The sequence below is a fragment of the Macaca mulatta genome, chromosome 3 (assembly GCF_049350105.2).
Source record: "Macaca mulatta isolate MMU2019108-1 chromosome 3, T2T-MMU8v2.0, whole genome shotgun sequence".
NCBI lineage: Eukaryota > Metazoa > Chordata > Mammalia > Primates > Cercopithecidae > Macaca > Macaca mulatta.
The window spans coordinates 12,563,177-12,588,166 of NC_133408.1; the positions used below are offsets into that span (position 1 = coordinate 12,563,177).

Below are 24,990 nucleotides of genomic sequence, written 5' to 3' on the forward strand. Positions count from 1 at the left end.
CTTTGGAAGGCCGAGGTGGGCCAATTACCTGAGGTCAGGAGTTCAAGACCAGCCTGGCCAACATGGTGAAACCCCGACTCTACTAAAAATACAAAAATTAGCCGGGTGTGGTGGCAGGCGCCTGTAATCCCAGCTACTTGGGATGCTGAGGCAGGAGAATCCCTTGAACCCGAGAGGCAGAGGTTGCAGTGAGCCGAAATTGCGCCACTGCACTCCAGCCTGGGCGACAGAGTGAGACTCTGTCTCAAAAAGTAAAGTGAACCAGGGTGCTCAGGGATCCTCGGTGAGCAAGACAGGAGTTTGGAGCTTCAAGTCTAAAACTGCGTTTCAGGTTTTCCCATGTGTAGAATGGACTGCATGATACCTCCCTTGCTAGGGGATGTGAGGATTAAATGAGATAGCCTGAAAGGCGCGCTGGAGCAGTGGCTGATGGCGTAGCTCCAGAGCTGGCTTCCTGATTCAGCCTGGCCTCCCCTTTGGGATCAGATTAACCTCCCCACATTCAGCCTCCTTGTGTATCAAACCAGGAATATGGTATTGCTCTGTTGGGGATTATTGTGCAGATTGAATAAAATAATTCATAGTAGGGCATAGCACCGTGCTGGGCACAGCAGTGCTCCTTAAATATTAGCTGCTGTTATTAAAGCACGTGCTCTAGACAGGTAGGCCCCTTGACCTTGTCCCAAAGACCTTATGAGAGGAAACAAATGGAATTCTGTCCAAGTGGGGTCCAAATGTTTACCATTGCCAAGTTACTTAAAAAAAAAAAAAAACTTGGCAGATTTGGCCCTCACGATACAGTACAATAAGGGCTTTTTCTCTTTTCCTTCCATGCTACCTATTATTAATTCCAAATACTGCATCACTGAATGGGCGTCAACACATGTATTCCTCATTGAAACATAACCTTGTTAACCATGTTACCCTACTTCCTTGAGGCAGAGCTTTTTGCAATTAAAGGTTTTATCAAAATGCAGTTCTGCTTAACATGAAGCACCTATGCTGTTGTGTGACCTGCGAAGCTCTTAGCATCTAGAAGCTTCCCCTGGGTCATCTATAAGATGGGAATAATACTATGAGTTCTGCCTACTGCACAGGATTCTTTAGGATACATTGAGATAATATCAATGTGCTTTTTAAGTAGTCTGTCAGGTAATAGATAATTAGATAATTTTAAAAATAGAAAAATCTATTATTGTTTTGCATGCACTATATTAAAATCTTAGGGATTTTAAATAAAATTAATTGATTTCTTGAAAGTAGATATCATCATGTCTTTCAGGATTGGTGAGAATAAATTAAAGAGAAAAAAATGGAAACGTTTACATCAGCCCCCACTGTGAATCCATACTTTCAGAAATTTTACCTTTTTCCATTAGCATATCTTCATGTTTTCCCTACCTACAACTAGATACCCTTTGTAAATGTTGAAAACAAAAGAAGTAACCTTGGCAAATAATTGAGAACTGAGTTTTATTTGAATATACTTTTCTCTTACAAGACCAAATACAGTTTTTCTTCTAAAACTCTGTTATTCCATTTTCTTTCAATGAAATGCTCACGGAACCAGAAGGCTTGGGAAGAGGCTCAGAGCACCTAAGAGTTGCTGAGTCCGTATTCCTTTTTTCCCCTGTGGCTTTTTATATACGCTCCGCGCCTGCGATTTCTGGATTTGATTTCAGGGAGGTGAAATCTTACACCCCTGAGTCTCAGTGCCAGTTTCCCAGGACGAGTCAAAAACTGCAGCTGCTTGGAGGTGAGAATCTTCCAAGGCTCCAGAGGCCAGCTCGCTGTCCTGTTCATTTGCTGACATGCTGCCGGGAGCAGCTTCAGAGAAACCCGTTCTATTCTTTGGGTGATTCAGCCAGTCTCAAAATAAATAGGTAGCCGAGTGCAGGGAGAAAGAACTGGAAACCACTGAAATTTGAGTCTTGAGGGCCAGTCTGTTCTCGGGAGCTGCTCTGTTGAACTCTAAAAGGAATCTTGAGCCCTGGGCGAGGGAGCGGCCTGGTCTGGTGGAAAGCCTGCGGGCCTGCCAGTGGAGTCTATGTCTGGCCCTGCCTAGCTCAGTGAATTTCAGCAGCTCGTGTCTCCTCTTAGACCCCCAGGTTCCTCATCTACAGAAGGAGAAAGAAAAGGAGACTGAATGATTTTTAAGGTCTTTATCAGCTTCTAAAAGTTTGATTTGATGTTTGTAGGAGCAATTGTTCTTTCAAAGCACCATCTTCTAACCTCAGGAAAGAGAGCCCAGGGGCCACTGCGGTGTCCTGCCAAGCTGGGAAGACAAAGATGGTGACTGAGAAGGTGGGGGTGGGGCAGGGGGAGAAGGGGGAAGAAGGGAGAATGGATCAACTCACATCCCAGGCCGGGGAAAGAGATGAATGAACGTCCACGCTAGAGTGACATGCTGTAAGTAGGGGAAATCTTCCTAACTAGAGTTCCCATGACTTTGGCAACATTTGAAAAAAAAAGACATCCTTAAACCCACAAAGTACTCAATTGTCCAAGCCCCAGCATGGCCAACTTCCCAAAGCTGGCCGGTCAGAGACCTTGGTGTTAATTCCTCAGCCAACTAAAAAAAGATGGTGTGAGTTCTGTTGACTTAATTGTTGGAGTGTTTCTGAGTGGGGCCGCCTCCCTCCTCTGCCTCCTCGCAGTATTATGGGCTGTTCTGCATTACCTGCCCTACCTATCTTCACAATCTAGCCGCAAACAGCTTCGGTTGACCACACCACTTCCCTATTGAAAGTTAATACTGTTTGACTCATTCTGTGTTACTAACCTGAAGCCAAAGAAAACAAGGCAGAGAATAACTGGCTTGTATGGAGTTTGGAAAGCTCTCGGAGGCCCCGCTTTCAAAATCCTATACAGTAGCTTTACTATATCTCTCTGCGGCAGCTGCTGAGAAAATGAAGGAAGCAGAAGTGGTTAAAAAAGAAGTTGGGGGTGGGGAAGAGACTGGGAAGGGAGTGGTGCGGGGTCCCCCTCTGGCTGGGAAAAGACGGGAAATCTGCGGCAGTTTATGAGGGCTGTCTCTCAGCTGAGGTCTTGCTTTGACACACCAGAGTGTTCGCACAGAAGAGGGACTGTTGACGGAGTTAAAAGGAGAGGAAAGTTCAAAACAGTCGTTGAAAAGGCAGCTTTCCTGTTGCCTGCGTAACACAGAGGAGCTGGGAGGCTGGTGTCACCAGGTCAGGCAGCCATAGGCAAAGACTCAAGCTAGACAGGTCAGGGGGAAGGTGTGTCCCTTTCGAATCTGGAAAGGATTGAGGAGGGGGAATGTTGCCGGACAGAAGGCGGTCCTGGGCATCCATCCTTGCCTCCATCCCTGCCCCCATCCCTGGCAAGGATGGAAACTTCCCTTCCTTCATTTCCTAACTGGCTCAGATGTGGTCACCAGGGTGAATAGGAGGCACTAGTGTCTTGGAATAAATAGAACTTTCCCTCCCAATGTTACCTGGCAGACAGTGGACCAGCATCTTCATCACCATGCTGCGGCTCTTTGGGAGTCTAGGCAAACAGTCACTCACCCATTCAGGTAACTGGTAGAAGAGGCCTCCCTCCTCACAGATGCCCCTTCTCAGCAGGTGCTGCTTCTGGCACATGGACAACGGTGCGTGGAAGTGAGCCTGATGCCTGAATGAGGATGTCAGGCCACAAACAACTGAAAACCTTATGTGTGAGGGAGGGCCTACGTTCGACAACTAGCTGCTGTTGGCTTTTGTACTAGTGAGTACTCAGGAGCTGTGAGTGGCCAGGGTGCCCTGGCAAGGGCTTTGCCAGGCCAGCCTAGAACTTCAGTTGGCGTCTGTGACAGGAGAGAGGGTCAGAGTCAGATGCTGTTCCCCTGCTGTTGGGAAAGTCCCTGAGGCCCAGCGGGCAGGGCTTAGAAACAGGAGGGAATTTCCTTCCCTCTTTTTAGAAGTACAGAGGAGAGATCGTCCTCCACACTGCTGGGTAAGCATTCCAGAATAAATCTAGTCAAGGAAAGGGGCTCACTCATTCATTCGTTGACTCACTCATTCATTCATTTGTCCAGCATTTATGGAGGCATCACCCAACCTTGGAAGGGCCCTGCATTTACCTCTGTCCTGTCCAAACATGCTCAGTGTCTGTCAATTATGCATGAGATCTGCTGCTGCAGGAGGGGAACTGAGATTCCTGCAGGGAGGTTAGGAGGCCAGTGTGGAGAGCCGCAGTGCTGGTGACGTGCTCACGCAGGCAGTGTGTGTGCACCTCCGAGATCTTCTCCTGGCCCCCAGGTCTTGCCTGTCCACCCCAGGGATAGCCCTGCTGATGCCTGAGCTCCAAAGCCAGGTTAGAAGCTCCAGGCAGCGTTCTGTGAGTCAGTGCTCATCTCTCCATAGTGTGCCACCCACCGCCAACACTTTCTTTCCCTTCTGCAAGTCGCCTTCTCTTAGAGTCTGTCCCTGGGCAGGAGCTACTCTGATCAACAAATCCGTGTCCCTGGTGGTTACCACCGTCTGGTTACTCTTCAGTTACACTGTAACTGGAGGTTTCCTTGAGATAAGACCTTAACCTAGGGAGGGTTGCTAATAGTTGGGATTATAGGCTGGTAGAAGAAGAAAAACCTTGAACTTGGGAGCTGTCTGCACCCCTTCTAGGAAGCTGCCTCCACTTCCCGCACGAGGGCTACCTCTGGTCAGGAGCAAAAGCCAGCAGGCAGCTTCTCTGCCCTGAGCTCAAGTTACCTCCTTAGTCACGAGACAGAAATGGACAGTGAGCCCTGGCGACCGGGGATGCAGATTTAGATTTTGAGTGCTCTGCTTTTAGGAGAGGCCCAAGTCTCCAAGAGCTCATGTGAGTGGGCGAAAAACTCCACTGCTCATGGCAATGAGCCCTGGACTCAGGGAACAGAGTTTTGTCTGGGTTTTTGTCCCGTGAGTCTTGGGCGCACGGTGCACAGGGAGGATGGGGAGGGGCAGGCCCGTGTGCGTCTCTGGCTTGAAGCTGTGTTGGTTGCTGATCTTGCCTTGGCCTTGGCCAGCCTTTTCTCTCCATTGGCTGTTGCTTGCTACACTTGTCTTGGCCCATGTCCTGAGGGCAATCACGGAACGGTGTGTGTGTGTGAGTGGATGTATGGATGTGTGATGGAGGTATATATATTATGTGTATATGTGTGCATGTCAGTGTGTGTGTATGTTTGTATGTGTGTGTCCCCATGTCTGTATATCTGCCTATGTATATATGCATGCGTGTCCCTGTGTGAGATATGTATATGTGTGTGTGTGTGTCTGTGTATATGTGTCTGTCCTGGTTTGTGTCTGTATGTGTATGTGTGTCTGTGCATGTATTAATATATGTGTGCGACGTATGTACATGTGTGTCTGTGTGTATTTATATGTGTGTATCCCCATGTGTGTTTTATGTCTGTGTGTGTGTCCAAGTATCTGTGTGTGTGTCTGTATGTGTTTACATGCATGTCTGTGTTTGTGTGTGTGTGTCCATGTGTGTCTGGATGTGTGTATATATGTGTGTGTCCATGTGTATCTACCTTATTTTTGTTTTGTTTTGTTTTTTGAGACAGAGTCTCACTCTGTCGCCCAGGCTGGAGTGCAGTGGCGCAATCTTGGCTCACCACAACATCTGCCTCCTCTGTTCTAGCAATTCATCTGCCTCAGCCACCCAAGGAACTGAGACTACAGGCACGCGCCACCATGCCCAGCTACTTTTTGCATTTTTTAGTAGAGACAGGGTCTCACCATATTGGCCAGGCTGGTCTCGAGCTCCTGACCTCATGATCTGCCTGCCTCGGCCCAAAGTGCTGGGATTACAGTCGTGAGCCACCACGCCCGGCCGCATCTATGTGTGTTTATGTGTATGTCTGTGTCTGTGTGTATGTTTGTGCATGCATGTCTGTGTGTGTGTGTGTGTGCATGAGTGTGCCATGTGTGTTTTTGTATGTCTCTGTGTGTGTGTGTGTGTGCATGAGTGTGCCATGTGTGTCTCTGTGTGTGTGTGTGTGTGTGTGTGTGTGTGAGAGAGAGGGTACTCACTACAAAGAAACCGGAGAAGCTGGTACACTTTGCCTATGTCAGGATGCCACTCTCAACTCAGCAGAAGAACCTTTGACCCATTGTTTTTGATTTTTTACTATGAAAATAAATGAGTTTTCCTGACTGAATTTGTTTTGTTTTGTTTTTTTGAGACGGAGTCTAACTCTGTTGCCCAGGCCAGAGCACAGTGGCACAATCTCGGCTCACTGCAAGCTCCACGTCCTGGGTTCATGCCATTCTCCTGCCTCAGCCTCCTGAGTAGCTGGGACTACAGGTGCCTGCCACCACACCCAGCTAATTTTTCTGTATTTTTTTTTTTAGTAGATACAGGGTTTCACGGTATTAGCCAAGATGGTCTCAATCTCCCGACCTCATGATCTCCCCGCCTCGGCCTCCCAAAGTGCTGGGATTACAGGCGCGAGCCACCGCGCCCGGCCTTTTTTTTTGGAGATGGACTCTCCCTCTGTCACCCAGTCTGGAGTGCAGTGGAGTGATCTTGGCTTACTACAGCCTCTACTCCCTGGGTTCAAGAGATTCTCCTGCCTCAGTCTCCCAAGTAACTGGGACTACAGGTGCAGGCCAACATGTCTGGCTAATTTTTTTATATTTTTAGTGCAGATGGGGTTTCACGATGTTGGCCAGGCTGGTCTTGAACTCCTGACCTCAAGTGACCCGCTTGCATCGGCCTCCCAAAGTACTGGGATGAGCCATCACGCCCGGACTGATTTAACTTCTAATGAGACAATTCTCCATGAAACTATGCTCAGTTATGATATTATATTTTTTCTCAACAAGAAGTTTTTCTGTAGTTACATTTCAGCTGAAAACTTTAATTACAACTTCCTTCACCTGAAATGATTTCTACTTTCCTACAACCTAGTGGAGGGTGATTGGATGGCACCAATCATGAAGGACCTGAGTACTCATTCATTCATTCATTCAGCCAATAGTAGTGAGCCTCTAGGCTCCAGATGGTTTTGTAGGTGTTGGAGAGACATGGCTGTGCAGAAAAAATACAAAATCCCTGTCCTTACAGACCTTACAGTCCCGTGGGTGCAGATAGACCCTGGGTAACATTAACACATGCTATGGAGAAAACCTAAGCCAAAGGGCTAGGGATTGGCTGGATGGGGCACAGTCTGCAACTTAAAAGGGGATCTCCAGGAACTCCTCAGGGAGGAGATGACATTTTAGCAAATACTTGAAGGGTGGGAAGGGTCAGATCCACAGGAATCTCAGGGAAGAGCTTCCTGAGCAGCGTAAACAGTCAGTGCAAAGGCCCCAGGGGAGTGGTGAGGGAGCAAGGGCAAGGGGGCCACTGCTGCCAGAGCAAAGAGGGGAGCTCAACCCATCTGCCTTCTAGTTTCAAGTAGGGGGCATTTGCCTTAGAAAGCAGGCTTAAGAAAATGCCGCCTGACCTCAGAAACCTGTACTTTATGTCACCTGAGAGGCCACTGTCGGACCATGGTTTGGGAAGGCCCAGAGTAGGGAAGCCCCGTGCACAGGTGGACCCAGTGGGTGCTTGCTTTCCTGTTACCACCCACAAGAGTACAAAAGCTCTTCCCAACCAAAGGCTCTGCTATTCCTGCTGGTGATTCTCTGGGGCTAAAGCAGAACCCCTCTAGAAATCCCTGAGTGAGTAGAAGGAATTCCCAGGAAGTGGAGGCATCCTAGGGGACTTGCCAGGATTCATCCACCTCTAGGAGGCGTAGGGGCACGAGCTGGAGGAACGGGGGCCTGCACAGGGAGTGTGGGCGGAGTGGGTGACGGGTACTCACCTAGGACGTATGTGCCTCCTGCCACTGATGGAAAAGGTGGGCATTCAGGGTGAACGTATCATTGTTTTCCAACCCAGACAAGAAGCTGGGAAGTGAGAGCCTGGATGAGTGGTCCGCAGAGTGGCTTTCTTCCCAGGTGCAGCCTCTGACAACTTCCTAGCAAATTTTAAGGTGGGTTTAATGTCCCACTCCCTCTGGACTCAGCCTTGGGATGCTAGAGGGGGAGGGGTGAAAGCAGAATGGAATGTCCCAGTCAGCAGGGTAGCACGAAAGGCTCTGTGAAGGCTTAAGGGAGAGAGGAGAGCACCTTTGAATACTAAAGCCCAAGGTCACCTATAACTAACTGTCCAAAGGGTCATTGATGAAACAGCTGGAGGCAGAGGGAGAGTGAATTCTTAGGACACCTCGTGCAAAGCTGCTGACCCCCAGCACACGGAGAGGTAGAGCAGGCCAGGTGGGATCTCAGGCTGGGCGACCTGGTGGGGATCAAGACAGAGCTCTGAGACCAACCTGACAGTTAGACTTGGCACTGGCTTCCGGAGGCCAGGTGTCTGCCTGAAAAAAGACAAAGGGAAAACTTTGAAAGTCGTAACCTCATTCGACGTTGTTCAAGAAAGACCGTGCTTAGAGCCATCCGACAAGAACCAGCTGAGTAGATAATCGCAGCAGATGTAATTGCTGTGGATGCTTTGAGTCCCTTGGAGTAATCCTCATAGTCTCTTAATTCCAGGCTTCCAGATATGGAGCCTCAGTGACGAAGAAACTTGTTCTTGTCCACAGCAAAGTTCGGTAGAAAAGCAGATTTAGAATGCAGAATTCTTAACGCCTACACGGGCATTCACATTTCCCTGGGACCATGTTGTTTCTCTAGAGGGGAGGAGGATTGTGGCATCTGCATTAACACCCGCTCCTGTGGGCACTCAGAGAACTTAGCTGCTGCATTTGTGGAACGGAATAAAGGTTCCATGTAACCCTTCCCTGCCATTCCCCAAAGCCTTTCCACAGATGGCACAGCAGAAGTTACTTCCTGCTTGAGAATTTGGGGTTCTCAGATTTGAGACTGTCATGATAATCAGTCTGACTGGAACAGAATGTGCCCAGTTATTGTGGGAGACAGAGACAGTCACACACCTGCCTATCTGCAGGGCAGAGTTTGGGCATTTTCAGCTGCTCTGTGTGTATTGAAGAGTTAAAAAAATGAAAAGACGGCCAAATAGTTATCACCAAAAGGAGGCCATCAGTCATTGCTCGTGAACACAGTCTAAACACAGTTCAGGCACGTTTCGTTCATGTGTTTTTCCCCAGCACACAGCACATCAGAAGCAGGTAGGAGAAGGGAAGTAGTAATGCACAGTGGAAGCCTGAGTACCAGGGGGAGCTCTCCCTTCCATGCAGGTATTCCCAGTGTGCTCCCTGTATCGGCAGCCTCAGCATCACCTGGACCTTGTTAGGACTCCAAATTCTCAGGCCCTTCACCCCAGACCAACCTACCAAGCTAGAATGCCCAGGTAATTCCACTGCCCGCTCAAGCAGGTGAAACAGCCTCACAGCCTGCAGGTCACAGTGTGGCTGGGGCTGTCTTCTGATTCTACACATACACTGGGAGCAGAAGTGAGATGGTCGAGGCAGATGCAAACGTTCAGGGGCTTTCGTGTCTGAGATCTAAAACCACGTAGCATTGTGCACTTCTCCACTCTGTTCGCTTTGAGTTCACAGAAATGTGTATTTCTAGGTGCACTGAGAGCACATCCCGAGTGTGTGTGTCGGTGGGTGTTGAATTTGTAGGTGCACTGAGAGCACATCCCGAGTGTGTGTGTCTGTGGGTGTTGAGATGGGTGTGTTTTCAGACCTGCCGTCTTCCCGTAACTGACTTTGTGAGATTGGGCAAATGACATAACCTCTCTGAACCTCACTTCCCACACATCAGTTAAAAACCAAGGCCGATTTCTCTGGCCCTTCTCCAGTTCTGAAGTACTCCAGCCTTGTGGTGGTGTCTTAGCTTAACGATATGAGAAGAAATTGGGGCGGGGGAAAGTGAGGCTGCCCATAGTTATGTAGCCCTAGACGATATATAAGCATGCATATATAATATGAATTAGAATGTATATTGACATTCTATATGCCATCATATAGTTTATATTATATAGTATATATAATATACATGTGATATATAATATTGAACAATATTTCCCAACATTAAATTAGCCAGAAGATAGTTAGGTTTGCAATTAGGGAGATTTATTTCACCACCTGCAAGGGGCTTCAGGAAGGGTCACATTCAGTACTGTCACTTTGAAATCCTAATGACCCCGCAACCTAAAGGTTAGACTCTGATACCAGGAAAAGTAAGCTGTTCTCTACACACATTGATTTCTTTTCCATTGTCATAAAACAGTAACAAATCAAGGAAAGAAAACCCCATATTTTTATATCCAGATTCATGCAGGGAGTATCCCATTCACTGGCCAACATCTCCTGAAATACAGATGTCCTTTCAAAATTGACTATATAAAATTCTTATATGCTTTTTAGAAGAACCACAATTTTATACGTGTATATACGATATATATATATATCTTTTTTGTATTATGCTTTTGCATAGATTTGGCTCAATGGTGCATCATGACAGTCTTCTGAGTATATACCTTCCCCATTTTTCTGCTGAGAATCTATCAGGAAAACTAGTAAACCCCTATCAGAAACGTAGACTAATATGTTGTTGACTGCCAGAAAATTCTTTATCTCTCTAACCACAAATTTCCAAGAAACGGTGACAATTTAGCCTTATCTAGTTTCTTTAATGGAAGATCATATATTATATTTCTGTTACTTACAGCCACAGATCACAATGGTGTCTTTAAAAAGGCAGCTCAGTTATCAATGAGATTTTAGCATACCTGCTCAGTTTAGTTTGTACAGCAGAAAAGTGAAGCTGGTCTCACTATCCGTCACAAAATATAACATTTAAGGCTGCTCTAGTGAGCAGCCAACCCCAAAAACAACAGAAATGCCTTTGGAATGAAGTAAAATTTAGCAAATGGCATTGACTTATTTGTATTACATATACTTTTTCACCTTTTTTGGATTTTTATGACTCTGCATACATAGTAAAATTCCAGCCAAGTACTTTTCTTTTTTTCAAAAATGAGAAAATGGTAATAGAAGAATTTAGGACGCTTTTCAACTCTGCTTAAGATTAAGATGTCCCAGTGTGAAATCCTGACGTGCCCACTACTTTAAGCACCATCCTGTAAACATTCACAGTTGACTTCAAACATGCTGAAGAAGCCAAGCTGCCAGCATGCAGGTGTTCAGAGCTGCATCCCGGTTCTACCCAAGGGCTGGACCCAGGGTTGAAGTCCCTGCTGCCCTCTAAAGCCCAGTACTCAGAAAGAAGAAAAGTGAATTGGATAGTAGACATTTTCCATAGTCCTCTATTTCTAATTCAGGGGGCAAATGAGCCTTTTAATTGAACACAGATACAGGAAACTGAAGACATAAAGTATTCATTTTCCCCAGCTGGAAAGTTCATATCGGAAGTTCCTGTATTTCACGCAAAATATTGCTATCTGGCACATGAGGTCTGATGGTTTCAGAAAGTAAGAATTAGATGTTCCTTTGATCTAGCTTGTAAGTGCATCCGAACCACACCTTGAACATGATAATGCTTCTCATTTCCCCTGTGCCTTGGTGTTACAGCTCTCCAGCACCACTGTGAGCCTGAGGGTCAAAACCCCCTACTAAGGCAATAACGTTCCAACTTACTCCCAGGAACACACGTGGGGAGAGTAGAGTGGGCTCTTCCCCAATCCTCCAGCATTAAACTCAGCCCTGAGACTCCCAGGGCTTAGAAAACAGCTTAGACTGAAGAATTGTTTTCTCTGGGAGTTATGCCTGAACACTTCTGCTAAAGCAGACAGTCATCAGTTAATCTCTATAAATGACTACAATTTTGGCAGGTATCAGCTGGTATAGAAATTGCTCACAAGTTAAAGCTCTCATTTCTTAGTTTATGGTAATGAGGGGGACTAATTAAAACCAAAAACAAAGAAACAAACAAAAAAACCTCACGTGGTGCCTGACCACAGGACTGGCTTACCTGAAATGATGATTCCTGTTGGGTGTCTCCGTGGCACAGGTCCCCACGCTTGCTGGCTAAGAGAGACACAACTGGCAAGAGCCTTTCCAAGGCTGATTGTGGACTCTACCACGTCAAGTGCTGTGTATTCACAATGACCTCACTCACATCACTCCCCTGTCCTTGAAACGGTGTTCTTCAAAAATGCCACTAAGTGCCCGAGGAATGTGAAGTTTTGAAATGAACACAAAACCTGCCAGCAGCCTTTGCCGACTGGCATTATTTCTGAGGCAGACAGCTCTCCACAACCATTTGTCCTGCCTTCTTCTTTCCCCTAACTCGTAACGCCAGGCATTAGATTGTGGTAGGAGGTTAAAGGGCTGAGTTATTATGTTTTGAATGGTTGTTCCATTGGAACTGTTTGTTTTTCTGCAAGAAAACTGCAGATTCTTCAGTTTGATCATCAGGAAGCCAAGGATCTATGGCAGAGATAAGAGGAGGGAGGAGCTAAGGCAGGCTTCATCCAGAGGCACTGAGTCACACCATGACTGACCAACACAGGGCGTTCTAGAAAAAAGACATTTTCATACTTCTGAGGGAAAGGGATGATGGGAGTTGCTCCAAGACCTGGCCCCATGGCCTTTCATCCACAAAGCCGGTGCTTAAAATACTCAGCCGAGAACAGGCCTCCCACATGTGTGCTGACCTGCGTGACTCAGGCTGTTTGCGTTCAAGTCCCCTGTTGTGGGCTGGAGCGCTGAATCAGAGTCCAGATTTGCCTTGGTGACACATGACAGGAGGGGGCGTTGCATTTGAACTACGCAAATATTATGCTTAACTATTTTTCCTCATTTTGGAGCCAAACAGGTCTCGTTAATGATAAAATCACTGCAATATAGTGGGCCCTTTTTTTCTGGTCTGGAATTTGAGACAGTGTCAACTGTGCCAAGGGGCCTGGCAGCAGGAAGAAATGGCCAGCCATGGAGATTTACAGCCATAATGCAAGTTATACCATTTAATTTTATAATCGTAGCCATCGGGAGCTGGACTACAGTGCACTTCTCGTGGTCTGCTCTTACCCCAGGCTGTGGGAGTGGAATCAAGGGAGCCTCTTTCTAATCTAGGATTGGGTCAGGGCACGTGAAAGAGCACTTTATAGGGGCAGCGGGCAGGCTGCTTCTCAGTCTGGCTTTGGGGACACTTGACAATAGGGAACAGGGGTTGTGCAATTGATCGAGGACTCTTTATTGGAACCATAAGGCTGAGGACGCAGCAGGCCATTGTTTTTAACAGAGAAATGAATGGCCCAGGCCTCCTGTGGCTGCCTCCCTACCTTGGAGCCTCAGCTGTGCTTGACAGGACTGGCTCTGGTTTAAGGACATTTTGAGAAAACCATAGGCCCCAGTCCCCTGTGAGTGGCCTCTGCTTGCTGCTTCCTGGTGACAGTTGTTTTGGTGAAGAGCATGATGAGGACACTTGTTATCTGTATAGACACTGAGGGGCCCACCATCCCATCCCACCCATCCTGAGCCCCCTGGGGAAGCTCACCAGATAGGCCGCAGCTACCCCTGGGCTCCAGGGGCCTATTCTGCTGGGAATATTGGACAAGACACAGGCGAGGCCTTCCTGTCAACTCCTTCTTAAGGGTACACAGGGGAGTCGGCTTTGGGGAAGAAGGAATGCTTGTGAAAAGCCTGTGAGGAGAGGGAAAGGGAGAGGGGCTGAGGGGCTGAGGATGCCCTGCAGGTGCCTGGAAATCTGACCTCCCCAGAGGCTGAGGGTTTGCAGCCACGCCTCGTTTCCTCTTGGACGGAGCCCTGCCAATAAGCTGCAGGGCCCACTTTGCTGCCTCTAAAGCCAGTCGGTGGTTGGGTTTGCAGTAAGGAACAGCCGTTCTGATGCCCCTGGGAGGCCACCTTTCCTGGCTGCCATAGCATAGCCCCGGCATGTGGCCATGTACCAACAATTAATGCACCTCTTTTCCTCCCGGCATCACCACCACCACCACCAAGTTCCGTATCCCACTGAATTGTGCCCGTTGGAAGTGGGTGTAGAGGGTTGGGGAGGGTGCTGAGGCCCAGACTGGGGGAGCACTCTGTGGCCAGGGCAGTGAAAGGGGTCCCGTTCTGCTGAGAGGACAGTGGCCCCAAATTCCCACTGGCGGCTAGCCCAATGGGCAAATCTCTACCAAGTCTATGTTGGGGTGAGGGGAGAGAGGGGAAAGACAAGAAAAGCCCCAATTTTAGGAAATCCACAATACTTTTTCTGATCTCTTCCCTCCCTCCTTCCCTGCCTCCCTTCCCTCTTCCCATCCCCTCCCTTCCCTGCTCCCCACAATAGGACATCGGCAGAAACTAGATGATCAGACCAAGCCCGGGAGCTTGTCCTTTTCCGAGCGGCTCAGTGAACTGGAGCAGCTGCGGCGCACAGCCATGAGGGTCAGCCCACACCACCCAGCCCCCACGCCCAACCCTCGTGCCTCCCTGAACCACTCCACTGCCTTTAACCCTCAGCCTCAGAGTCAGATGCAGGGTAAGTACCAGACGGAGCCCACCACCCACAGCTGGGTCCCATGTGCAAACACCCTCCCAGACCCACTGGGGTTTCCCCTTGATGCTCAGAGAAAGGCCTCGAACCAACAGCACCACCTGGGAGCTGTTGGAAATGCAGAGTCTTGGGCCCCATCCCAGACCCACCAAGTCAGATCTGCCTTGCAACCAGATCCCCACAAGCAAAAGCACTGCTACAGAGGATACGAGGAGCTCTGGGTATGGATATCCATATTGGATAGATAGCTCTCTTGAATTTTTTAAGAGTTAGCTTTGGCTATGCTATTTTTTTACCTACCCATTAGACTTGAAGACACACACACACACACACACACACACACACACACACACACACATCAAGCAAGGTGAAGATGGGGATGTTTCAAGTTCTCACTATTGCCAGATTATTTGTGAGTTTTGTATCTAGTGTTTTTTTGTTATTAAGAAATAGTAGAAATATATGGATGCCATCACATCAAGGGTGTTATTTGCATATCAATATAGAATGCAGGTCCCCCTATCCCATGGGGCTAGCTGGCAATTACTAAAGCACTGTAAGATGCAATAATTGCCTGAGGCCCACTGTGCCCAATTAGATAATACAAGAAGTTCATTTACACTATAGAACCAGTGACGTCAATGACTGTTTGCTCTGTGATACCGTTTCAGAAATCCAAAATGCAACTTTCCTCTGTGCCATGCAGGATGCAGCTGTGTGTGATATGGTTTACAGTGATATTTCTTTCTCAAAGTAGCAGGCTTGTTAAGGAAAAGATAAGCAACACATCTGGGGGAAAGGGCAGGTGGCCAGCAATCGATGTGGGAGCTCCTTGCCCCTCTCGGACAGCAGGAATTAGCTTCCCCAGGCATTTTCTGTATGTGAGTTGTATTGTGGGATGGACAAATATCATCTGTTCTTTTGGGTGTCCAGGCCAATAGCTCTCTATTTTGGGTTAAAACTTGGGTTCTCAAAAGGCATGCCCACTGTCTCCCATAGAGCTTGACAGCCCATGCCATTCGCTCTCAGTTAGGTTTCTGGGGGAGGCTCTTTTACTTAATCGGAAAATTTCCAAATAAATCTTCCAAGAAGATAGTATGCACACAGCTAAGTGGCCTATCTGTGGAGTAACCCTTTTGTAAACAAACAGAAACCTAAAGCTTGATGTTTTGGGGGGCTGCCTGTCATCTATAGGTTCATTTAGGTGTATTCAGGAAGAGGATCCATGAGACCATTGGTTTCCTGTCACATAATAATCATTAATAATGACTTAAAATGTATACATTGATTTTTTTAAATTCCAAAATACAAGCATATGTGGCAAATTAAGTCAAATGGTTTGTTAAGTGAGCGAGATGGGCTTGGGGCGAAACAATACTTTGCTTCCAAAGAGGATACAGCTCTCAAGGAGATTCTTTCATCTTGCCTTTAAGGTCATTTAAGCTAATTCTCATCATCTATTCATGTGTAAAATCGAAAGGAAGACTGTTTTCTTAGTCTCTCATTGCCTAAGTGGCCATTTATACTACTAGGTTGATGAAGGGATTTGCCTTTTTCTGCTGATATGGGAACAGAAAGTCTGAGCATTTTTAAAGGCAATGGAAAATTCAGCCCCATGGGGGAAAATCAAAATTGTCACCATTGAGTTGCTCTGTTTTTTGGTGAAGAGTGAATCTAATCTGATTTCCTTCTTCATCAGATACGCCTCTTTAACAACAACAAAAAAAAATGGGGGCAAGTTGCGCATTGAATTCTCATCCCGAAGTTCCTGGGCAAAAGCATTATTGTGGACCATGTGATGGGCATTCGTCAGCTCTTTGGAGTCCTATATGCTTAGCAGAGGATCAGGTTTAACACTAAGCATCGCCCCTGTTTTGTTCCTCATTGAAAACTTTTTACTTCTGCAACATTGAAGAAATCATAACTCCCTTTTAGAGTTCCCTAGGGGCTTGGTTGCTACTCTGAAGAATGTGTGAACTATATTGCTTGTGTTCTTTCCTTCCAAAATATGAATTTGATATTTAGTACTTCACTTGTAAAATTTCAGGAACAACTTTTGAAAAATGAGTATCCAGAATATTTTCATGTGAAACAACTTCTCCTTTTCCTTTTGTTGTTTCTTTCCTATAAGAAAACGCTGTTTTCCACTAATCATGTTTTGAGTAGACCCTTGGGCTCTTTCTCTTGAAATTGGAAAGTTAACAGGCGTAATATGCAAGTGTTGTTCAGCCAAGACCTTCAGTTTGTTCTTGACATGTAGGAAAATGCTTATTTTCCAGGCTCAGCCCTGAAGTTTCTATGCTATATTTACAAAGATACTTTAAGAAATACAGCATGTGTTTATGGCTGTCTTTGAAATGGCAGTGGTAGTCTTCAGAAAAATATCCAATTTGTCAGAGCAGTTCTACAGCGGTGCTGTCCAGGAGCATGAATGTTTTTCAGCTTTACAGAAATGTCAGTAACTGGGGGTTTGGAGAGCTTGCTGGGATTTACAGAGAGGCTCAGGAGCCCTACCTTGCTAGGACTTTATTGGAAGGGTTATGCCAGCTTCTCTAACTCTGTCAGCAAGAAAATGCTGATATAGAATAGCACCAATACTTACCTAGAATCACATGTACTGGAGGGTCACTCAAAATAGACATCTCAAATTATCTGAAGCACGGTACAGATTGAGAGGGGGCAGGTTGCCATGCCACTAAACCACTGTTTATTTGTTGAGGTCTTAACTATTAAAGGGCTGAGGTTTATTTCAACTTCCTATTTTACCAGGTCTTAAACTTGACTAGAAAGCCATTTTGTCATGAGTAGACCCTTGGGCTACACGTTTCTCCCAGTCAAGACACCATCGTTAACTTCTATGACCCAAGTCTTAGAAATCTTTTTTAATTTATTTCAAAAGATAGAACAGGGCAGATTCTAGAGCTGGTGGTACTGATGCCTGTTCAGTCACAACTCTCACCTAGAGAGGGGTTTGGGCAACCCGAGTGAGTGATTTTAAAATTTCACCCGATTGACCAAATATGATGTATCACATTTAAGGTGTCGTAATTTCCTCCTTTCTGGGAATATGAGGATGGAGTAATAGATGCTGGTACAGAAAACTGAAACCTAGATAAACTAGGAAGCCCATTTTGTTGTTCTTCTGCATGCTGGTTGTCATAAACATGTAGGAGGAAGGTTTAACTCTATTTTTTTTTTTTGAGACGAAGTCTCGCTCTGTCGCCCAGGCTGGAGTGCAGTGGCGCGATCTCCACTCACTCAGGCTCCACCTCCCAGGTTCACGCCATTCTCCTGCCTCAGCCTCCCATGTAGCTGGGACTACAGGCGCCCACCACCACGCCCGGCTAATTTTTGTATTTTCAGTAGAGACGGGGTTTCGCCGTGTTAGCCAGGATAGTCTCGATCTCCTGACCTCGTGATTCGCCCATCTCAGCCTCCCAAAGTGCTGGGATTACAGGTGTGAGCCACCGCGCCCGGCCAAGGTTTAACTCTTTAACTGGGCCAGTTGTGAGCTATTTTGACATGGGTCAGACATTTGTATATATCATTCCATTCCCTCAACAATCCTATGGTATGGTTTATGGACAGAGAAATCGAAATTCAGAGGTTAAAAATTGCCCAATATCTCAAAGATTGTAAGTGATGAACTTGGACGCAAACCCAGACCTTCCTTGCTACAGAGCCAGTGCAAGTGGGGAGGCCGTTCCCTGGGCATGCACTCTTGGTTCAAGGATCGATTTACTACAGGGCTGACCAGTGTCGAGAAGAATCTCAATCACCAAAGGAGGAATGGAAGAAGTGTTGGGCTATCCACTCACTTGGCATTCCTGTATTGAATGTGTTCTATTATAATTAGATGTTGATAATAAGAAGAAGAATTTTGGGGCCAGGCTGTGTGGTGGGCACCTTAATAAACTGTCTCCTTTGGTACATGTGCATTCATTTGTAAAGCCTGGGAGAAAAGAAAACTCAGAAGAGTGCATCTCTAAATAGGAGTGAAAGAGGGTATACGAGCAGAGAGAAGGCTTACCAGCCACTCTGTTTACTGGGGCCACTGCCTCCCTACTTTTGAAGTTCATTGGGACCAAGAGCTTATCATCCAAACCCAGTCAACATCTGATCCACTTTTATGAGTGTGCATGCCTCACTTTGAGAGTTCCCTATGGCCAAGAGGGGCCCCTGACCTCTCAAATCATCTCCTGATTTTTAGTATTCCAAGTAACTTTTGTCTTGCTAATGATTTTCCCCAAAAATTAAAGTTACTTAGGAAGGTCTATATTCCGGTGCTGCTGTCTGCAAAACTCTGAGATAGTGAAACGACTCTGTTTCTCAGTTCTATGGAGTTATTTAAGTCCGTCTGATTCTCTCTTAATCATCTGGATAGACAAAAGGAAGAAAACCTTTCCACCTTCATGTAGGAGAAGGAGATAAATCCTCTTTCCAGCCTTGGAGGTAAAATATCCAACTGCATTGCATTGCTTTCCTTTCTCTCTCTCTCCCCCCTTCCCTCTCTTCCTTATTCTTCTAGCAATTTGAAGTTTAAAAACAAAGGGCGTAGGGGCTATTTTATTACCTTGGAAGTGGAGGCTACAATCAAACACTGGAAATCCTCATATATAAATCTATAAATGGTCATTTAATGGTTACACAAAGCAACATATTCAGAGTGTGAGAAATTAATATATATGATAGGCTATAAACATGAAAGGTGAATGATTTTATTTAAAAAAAACTTTTAACAAGGTGTATTACGGTGTGAGAGCCTTTCCAGGTCTACAGCATTAGAATCTTACCCTGAAAACAAGCCTCAATCAGGTGTTCACAGGAATAAATAAAAATAATTAAAGGAAAGAAGGGAGAGAGAGAGGAAATGAAAACCAGTGGGATGACTGCAGAGATTCACTGCAGGGCTTGATCTTCATGATAAAATATTTCTTCTGTAGACTGCATATGTTCTGAACTTTCCCCTTATGCTTGTAAATATGTAGGCCAGCACACCCATGCACTAAAAGGTTTCATTTGGAAGAATAATAGTATCAGCAAAGATGTAGTTGGAGCACGTCTTTGATATTGATGGCTACATATCAGAAGGCTTGAGCTGGGAATCTAATAGCCAAGAAAGATAGCAGACCATAGTGGCTAAGAAAGAATGCGGGCTCAGCAGGCAGACTGCCTTTGTTTCTACCACATTCACTATAGGACTTTTGGCAAGTCACTTAACCTTTTAAAGCTTTAGTTTTCCTATCTGCAAAAGGGGAGTAATACTTATGCTAGCAAAATCCTAGGACCGTTGTGAAACATAAAGCAGTGGACATTAGAGCCAGCCCATGGTTAACATGCAAAAACTGTTAGCTGTTATGATCAACATCAATAATATCAAGTTGTCTTAGTCTTATATATTATAGACTGGGTAATACATAAAGAAAAGAAGTTTATTCGGCTCACGGTTATGGAGGCTGGGAAGTCCAAGAGTAAAGTGCCATCATCTGCTGAGAGTCATCCCATGGCAGATAGGTGGAAGGGCAAGAGAGCATCTGTGAGAGAGCTTGCTTTTATAACAAAGCCACCTCCATGATAACTAACTTACTCCCTCAATGGTAGCATTAATTCATTTGTGAGGATGGAGCCCTTATGACTCAATCACCTCCCAAAGGCCCCACCTCTCAACATTGCCAGGATGGCAACCAAGTTTCCAACATATGAACTTTTGAGAAGACACATTCAAACCATAGCATTCCACCTCTGACCTCCCCAAATTCATGTGCTTCTCATTTTTAAAAGACATTTATTCCATCCCAGTGGTCCCCAAAGTCTTAACTCTTTCTAGCATTAACTCAAAAGTTGAAAGTCCAAACTCTTGTCTAAACCAGATATGGGTGGGATGCAAGGAAAAATTTAAAGCACATTCCATTAACTCTGAGGCTGTGAAATCAAAACAAGTTTTCTACAATGCTTGCAAAATGTAATGATGGGACAGACACAAGGTAGAAATTCCCACTCCAAAAGAGAGACATAGGCAAGAAAATAGGGGTAACTGGTCCCAAAGAAGTTCAAAATCCAACAAGGTAAACAATATTAAGTCTTAAAACTGGAGAATAATCTCCTTTGACTACATGTTCTGCCTTCTGGATACAATGGGGCTAAGGCTAGGCCCCCAAGGCCTTGGGCAGCCCTGCCCCTACAGTTTTGCTGGGCTCAGCCCAAACTTCACCTCTCTCAAGTTGAAGTCTTGTGTCTGCAGCATTACCAGGCTGGAGTTGTACAGTGGTGGCTCTACAGTTCTGGGTTCTCAGGGATAGCCCCAATTCTGTATCTCCATTAGGCATAGCCTTAGTGGGGACTCTCTATGGCAGCTTCAACCCCACATTTCTGTTCAACATTGCCCTGGTAGGTACTGTCTGCAGTGGTATTCCCCTGTGGTTAAGTCTTGGCCTGAGCTTCTAGGCAGTCTGTGGCATCCTTCGTAATCCAGTTGGAGGAAGCCATGCTTCTTCCACAGTATGTATTCTGCATGCCTACAGAATTAGCACCACACAGAGACCATCAAGGCATACTATTTGTGTCCTTCAGAATGACAGCCTAGGCTACACTTAGGCCCACTGAAGCCACCGCTGGGGTGACCAAGGTGTGCTGCACCAGGATGCAGGAAGCAGAGACTAGAGGCAGCCCTGGGCAGTGAGCCCATGAAGGGTGCCCCAGGCCTGTCCCCTAAAATCATTCTACCCTCCTAGAGCTCTGGGCCTATGATGGGAGGAGCAACCTCAAAGATCTCTGAAATGCTTTCGGGGGTCTTTCTCCCGTTGTTTTGATTGAATAGAATCTGGCTTCCTCACATTCAAACTAATCTCTTTGGCAAATGGTTGCTTGGCCATACCCTTAGTACTCTCTCCCAAATACACTTTCACTCTTTATGTGGCCAGGCTGCGAATCTTCCAAATCTTTCCATTCTGCTTCTCTTTTAATTGCAAATTTCATCTTTAAGTCATTCTTTTGCTATCACATCTCACTATATGTAGTTAAAAGTAGCCACACAGCAGCCTCAATGCTTTGCTGCTTAGGTATTTCTTCCACAAATATCCTAGTTCATCCCTCTTAAGTTCTGCATTACATTAAGTCCTAGGACACAGACACAATTTCACCCAGCTCTTTGCAACCTTATATTTTATAAATATGGCCTTTACTCCAGTTTCCAATACCTTGTTCCTCATTTCTATCTGCAGCCTCATCAGAATGGCCTTTACCAGCATTCTACCAGCACTCTGGTCACAGACACTTAAGTAATCTCTACGAAGAGTTGGACTTCCCCTAGTTCTGAGGTCTTCTTTCAGATCCCTCACCAGAATTGCCCCTAATGGCAGAACCATTCTTGACAATGCAGGCTTTTTCTAGCCTGCACCTCCAAACTTGTTCAGCCTTCACAGTTATGCAGTTCCAAAGCCACTTACACACTTTCAGGTATTTGTTGTAGTAACAACCCCACTTCTTGGTACCAACTTTCTGTCTTAGTTCTTTTGTTAAAACAAATGCCTGAGACTGGGTAATTTATAAAGAAAAGAAATTTAATTCACAGCCAGGCACAATGGCTCGTGCTTGTAATCGCAGCACTTTGGGAGGCCAAGGCAGGCAGATCACTTGAGGTCAGGAGTTCAAGACCAGGCTGGCCAACATGATGAAACCCCCATCTCTACTAAAAATAAAAATAAAAATAATTAGCTGGGCATGGTGACACATACCTGAGTCCTAGCTACTCGAGAGGCTGAGGCAGGAGAATCGGGGAGGTGGAGGTTGCAGTGAGCTGAGATCATGCTACTGCACTCCAGCCTGGGTGACAGAGTGAGACTCTGTCTCAAAAAAATGAAAAAGAAAAGAAAAGAAATTTATTTCATACAGTTCTGGAGGCTGGGAAGTCCAAGAACATGGTGCTGGCATCTGGTGGGGTCCTTGCTGCATTAACCCATGGCAGAAAGCAAGGGGCACAAGAAAGTATATGCAAGAGAGAGCTTGCTTTTATAACAAAGGCACTTCAGCAATAACCCACTCATATGATGATGGCATTAATCCATTTATGAGGGTAGAATCCTCATGACCCGCCGGGCGCGGTGGCTCACGCCTGTAATCCCAGCACTTTGGGAGGCCGAGACGGGCGGATCACGAGGTCAGGAGATCGAGACCATCCTGGCTAACATGGTGAAACCCCGTCTCTACTAAAAATACAAAAAACTAGCCGGGCGTAGTGGCGGGCGCCTGTAGTCCCAGCTACTTGAGAGGCTGAGACAGGAGAATGGCGAGAACCCGGGAGGCGGAGCTTGCAGTGAGCCGAGATCGCGCCACCGCACTCCAGCCTGGGTGACTGAGCAAGACTCCATCTCAAAAAAAAAAAAAAAATTCCTCGTGACCCATTTGCTCCCTGCAAAGGCCCCATAACTCAACACCACGACAGTGGGATCCAAGTTTCCAACATGTGAACTTTTGAGGGACGCAGTCAAACCACAGCACAAATATATTAGTTTCCTGTGGCTGTTTTAACAAATAACCACAAACTTGGTGGCTTAAAACAACAGAAATGTATTCTCTCTTAGTTCTGGAGGCCAGAAGTCCAAAATCAAAGTGTTGGCAAGGCCATACTTTCTCTGAAGCCTCTAGGGGAGGATACTTCGTTGTCTCTTCCAGCCATTGGTGGCATTCCTTGGCTTGTGACTGTATCAGACTGTATCATTCCAACCTCTTCTTCCCTCTTTATATGACCTCCTTTGTGTCATCTCCTTTTTGTCTCTCATAAGGATGCATGTTACTATATTTAGACCCACCCAGGTAATTCATGATGAACTCAAGATCCTTTACTTAATTATAGCTTCAAAGGCCCTTTTCCAAATAAGGTCACATTCATAGTTCTGGGGGTCAGGAAGTGGACATATCTTTTCTGGAGCCACCATTCAAACTGCTGTATCTTTGTACAAAAGATAGGGGACATCAGACCATTGACCAGGCATAGCAGGTGAGTCCAGAGATAACTCTCCCAAGTCCATCCCCCAGAACAAACATGGTGGACAGGTTAATGTGAACTGAATATCTCATGCACAAATGCCCCAATCGTGTTACTATAACCTCAGTCCATCATTTGTTTGAACCCAAAATCATAGTACTTTTATTTCCCAGCCAGAAAAATGTATGATTGTTTTTAGATGAGATCAGATATTTCTTAATATTTTCTAGAGCACCTATGCCGATGGAACCAGAGGTCCTGACAGTGATAGAGAAAGAGCTGTCTTCCCTGTGTCCAGGGAGCAGTGCCAGATGGGGAAACAGGAGGCGCAGGTGCCTCCTGCCCTAGCCTCCAAAAACTCATGACAGCTTAGATGGTAGGAACAGTAGATGACATGATGACCAAAGCCAGACAGTTGGGACGGACTCAAGAATTTGACCACCCAAAGTCAGGCATGTCACTGTTGTTTTGAAGCAAGCTGCCTTCTAAAAAAGTGACTATATTGCCAGGCATTGTTGACTACACACCCATTTCAAAAGGATGGTGATTTACAAATCACCTGAAGATAGCCTTTCAAATTTGGACATTTAAAAAAGAAACTTTTACTGTAGTCATGAAGTAGTATCAAAGTTTACCAAAAGTTTGTATTGAGAGGAAGAACAAACAATATACGCTAATATGAAAAACAGCTCTACTTAGAAAGCTACTTTTTGTATTCTTAGAAAGCTACTGCTTGGGTTTTTTTATTAGGCGTAGTTCTCCAGACTGAGTTGGTTTTACTCATCTGCATGATTTTTCCTTGCCTTATGGAACAGAAATTCAGTTATTTTAGGGCTCTTTAAAATCCAGTATTTGTGATTTAAATGATGTGGAGGGATTTTCATTACCTCTGTCTTTGCTTATTTCCCTCTGACCCTTAGAACACCCCACCCCGACTTTTTGGGAAATTTACGGAGGCAGAGGGTTTCACCTGCCTCAGTTGTCACCAGCCCTGTTACATTCCTCCTTCCAAGACTTAGCCTAACAGGGACCTTCTCATTATTGAACAATTGCCTTCAAAGCAGTAGAACAGCCCAATTGTTATGGAGATTAAAGATACCAATTGCAAAACTCCTGTAAATAAAATCTTCACTGACAAACCCAGTTTCTTTTCATAGACTTTTCTTCCATAATCTCTTTCTGGCAGAACATCTCATGTTTTGATGTTAGAGATTCAGTTACCAACCACAGTAAATAAAGCAAAATAATAATAGAAAAATAGTATAGAACTCGCCCTAAAAACAAACATTGGCCAACCATGTTTATTTTTTGTCTCTCTGTGCACTCCTGAGAATTGATAGGGGAAGAATGTACCACCTCTTATTCAGGTTATTTCTGATTAGCAAGCTATGGAAAGTCTTCAGGTTGAGTTTTAGCCAGTTCACACTCCCCTAAATGGCATGGGATAGACCATTTTCTGTTTTAAGAGAAAACAGAACAATGGCGCTAAATGCTTGACTGAATGTTTGACTAAATGTCGACTGAATCGTGAGTAGGAAAGATTGGGCAGAAAAGACAGCCACTGCCTCCAGACACAGGATGCCACAA

General features: G+C 45.7%; 1 protein-coding gene and 1 long non-coding RNA gene across 9 annotated transcripts in view; one reads left to right on the plus strand and one right to left on the minus strand.

Annotated features, from left to right (window-relative positions):
- RUNX1 (RUNX family transcription factor 1) overlaps positions 1-24,990 on the plus strand; it is a 263,072-nt gene that overhangs the window by 201,845 nt on the left and 36,237 nt on the right. For 4 of the 7 annotated variants that reach the window (XM_028844819.2, NM_001265962.1, XM_077994696.1 and 1 more), the window contains 1 exon segment: positions 14,214-14,405. The exons of the other annotated variants lie outside the window; for them this stretch is intronic. In XM_028844819.2, coding sequence (XP_028700652.1) covers positions 14,214-14,405 — 192 coding nt within the window. 7 annotated transcript variants of the gene reach the window in all.
- Positions 1,457-12,349, minus strand: LOC106997258 (uncharacterized). Of its 2 annotated transcripts, XR_013415845.1 has the most exons (4): positions 11,895-12,349; positions 7,796-8,009; positions 2,783-2,898; positions 1,457-2,117 (listed from the first exon to the last, which is right to left on the minus strand). It is a non-coding gene; the product is annotated as an uncharacterized LOC106997258 (long non-coding RNA). The 2 variants fall into 2 exon arrangements; XR_013415846.1 differs by lacking the exon at positions 2,783-2,898.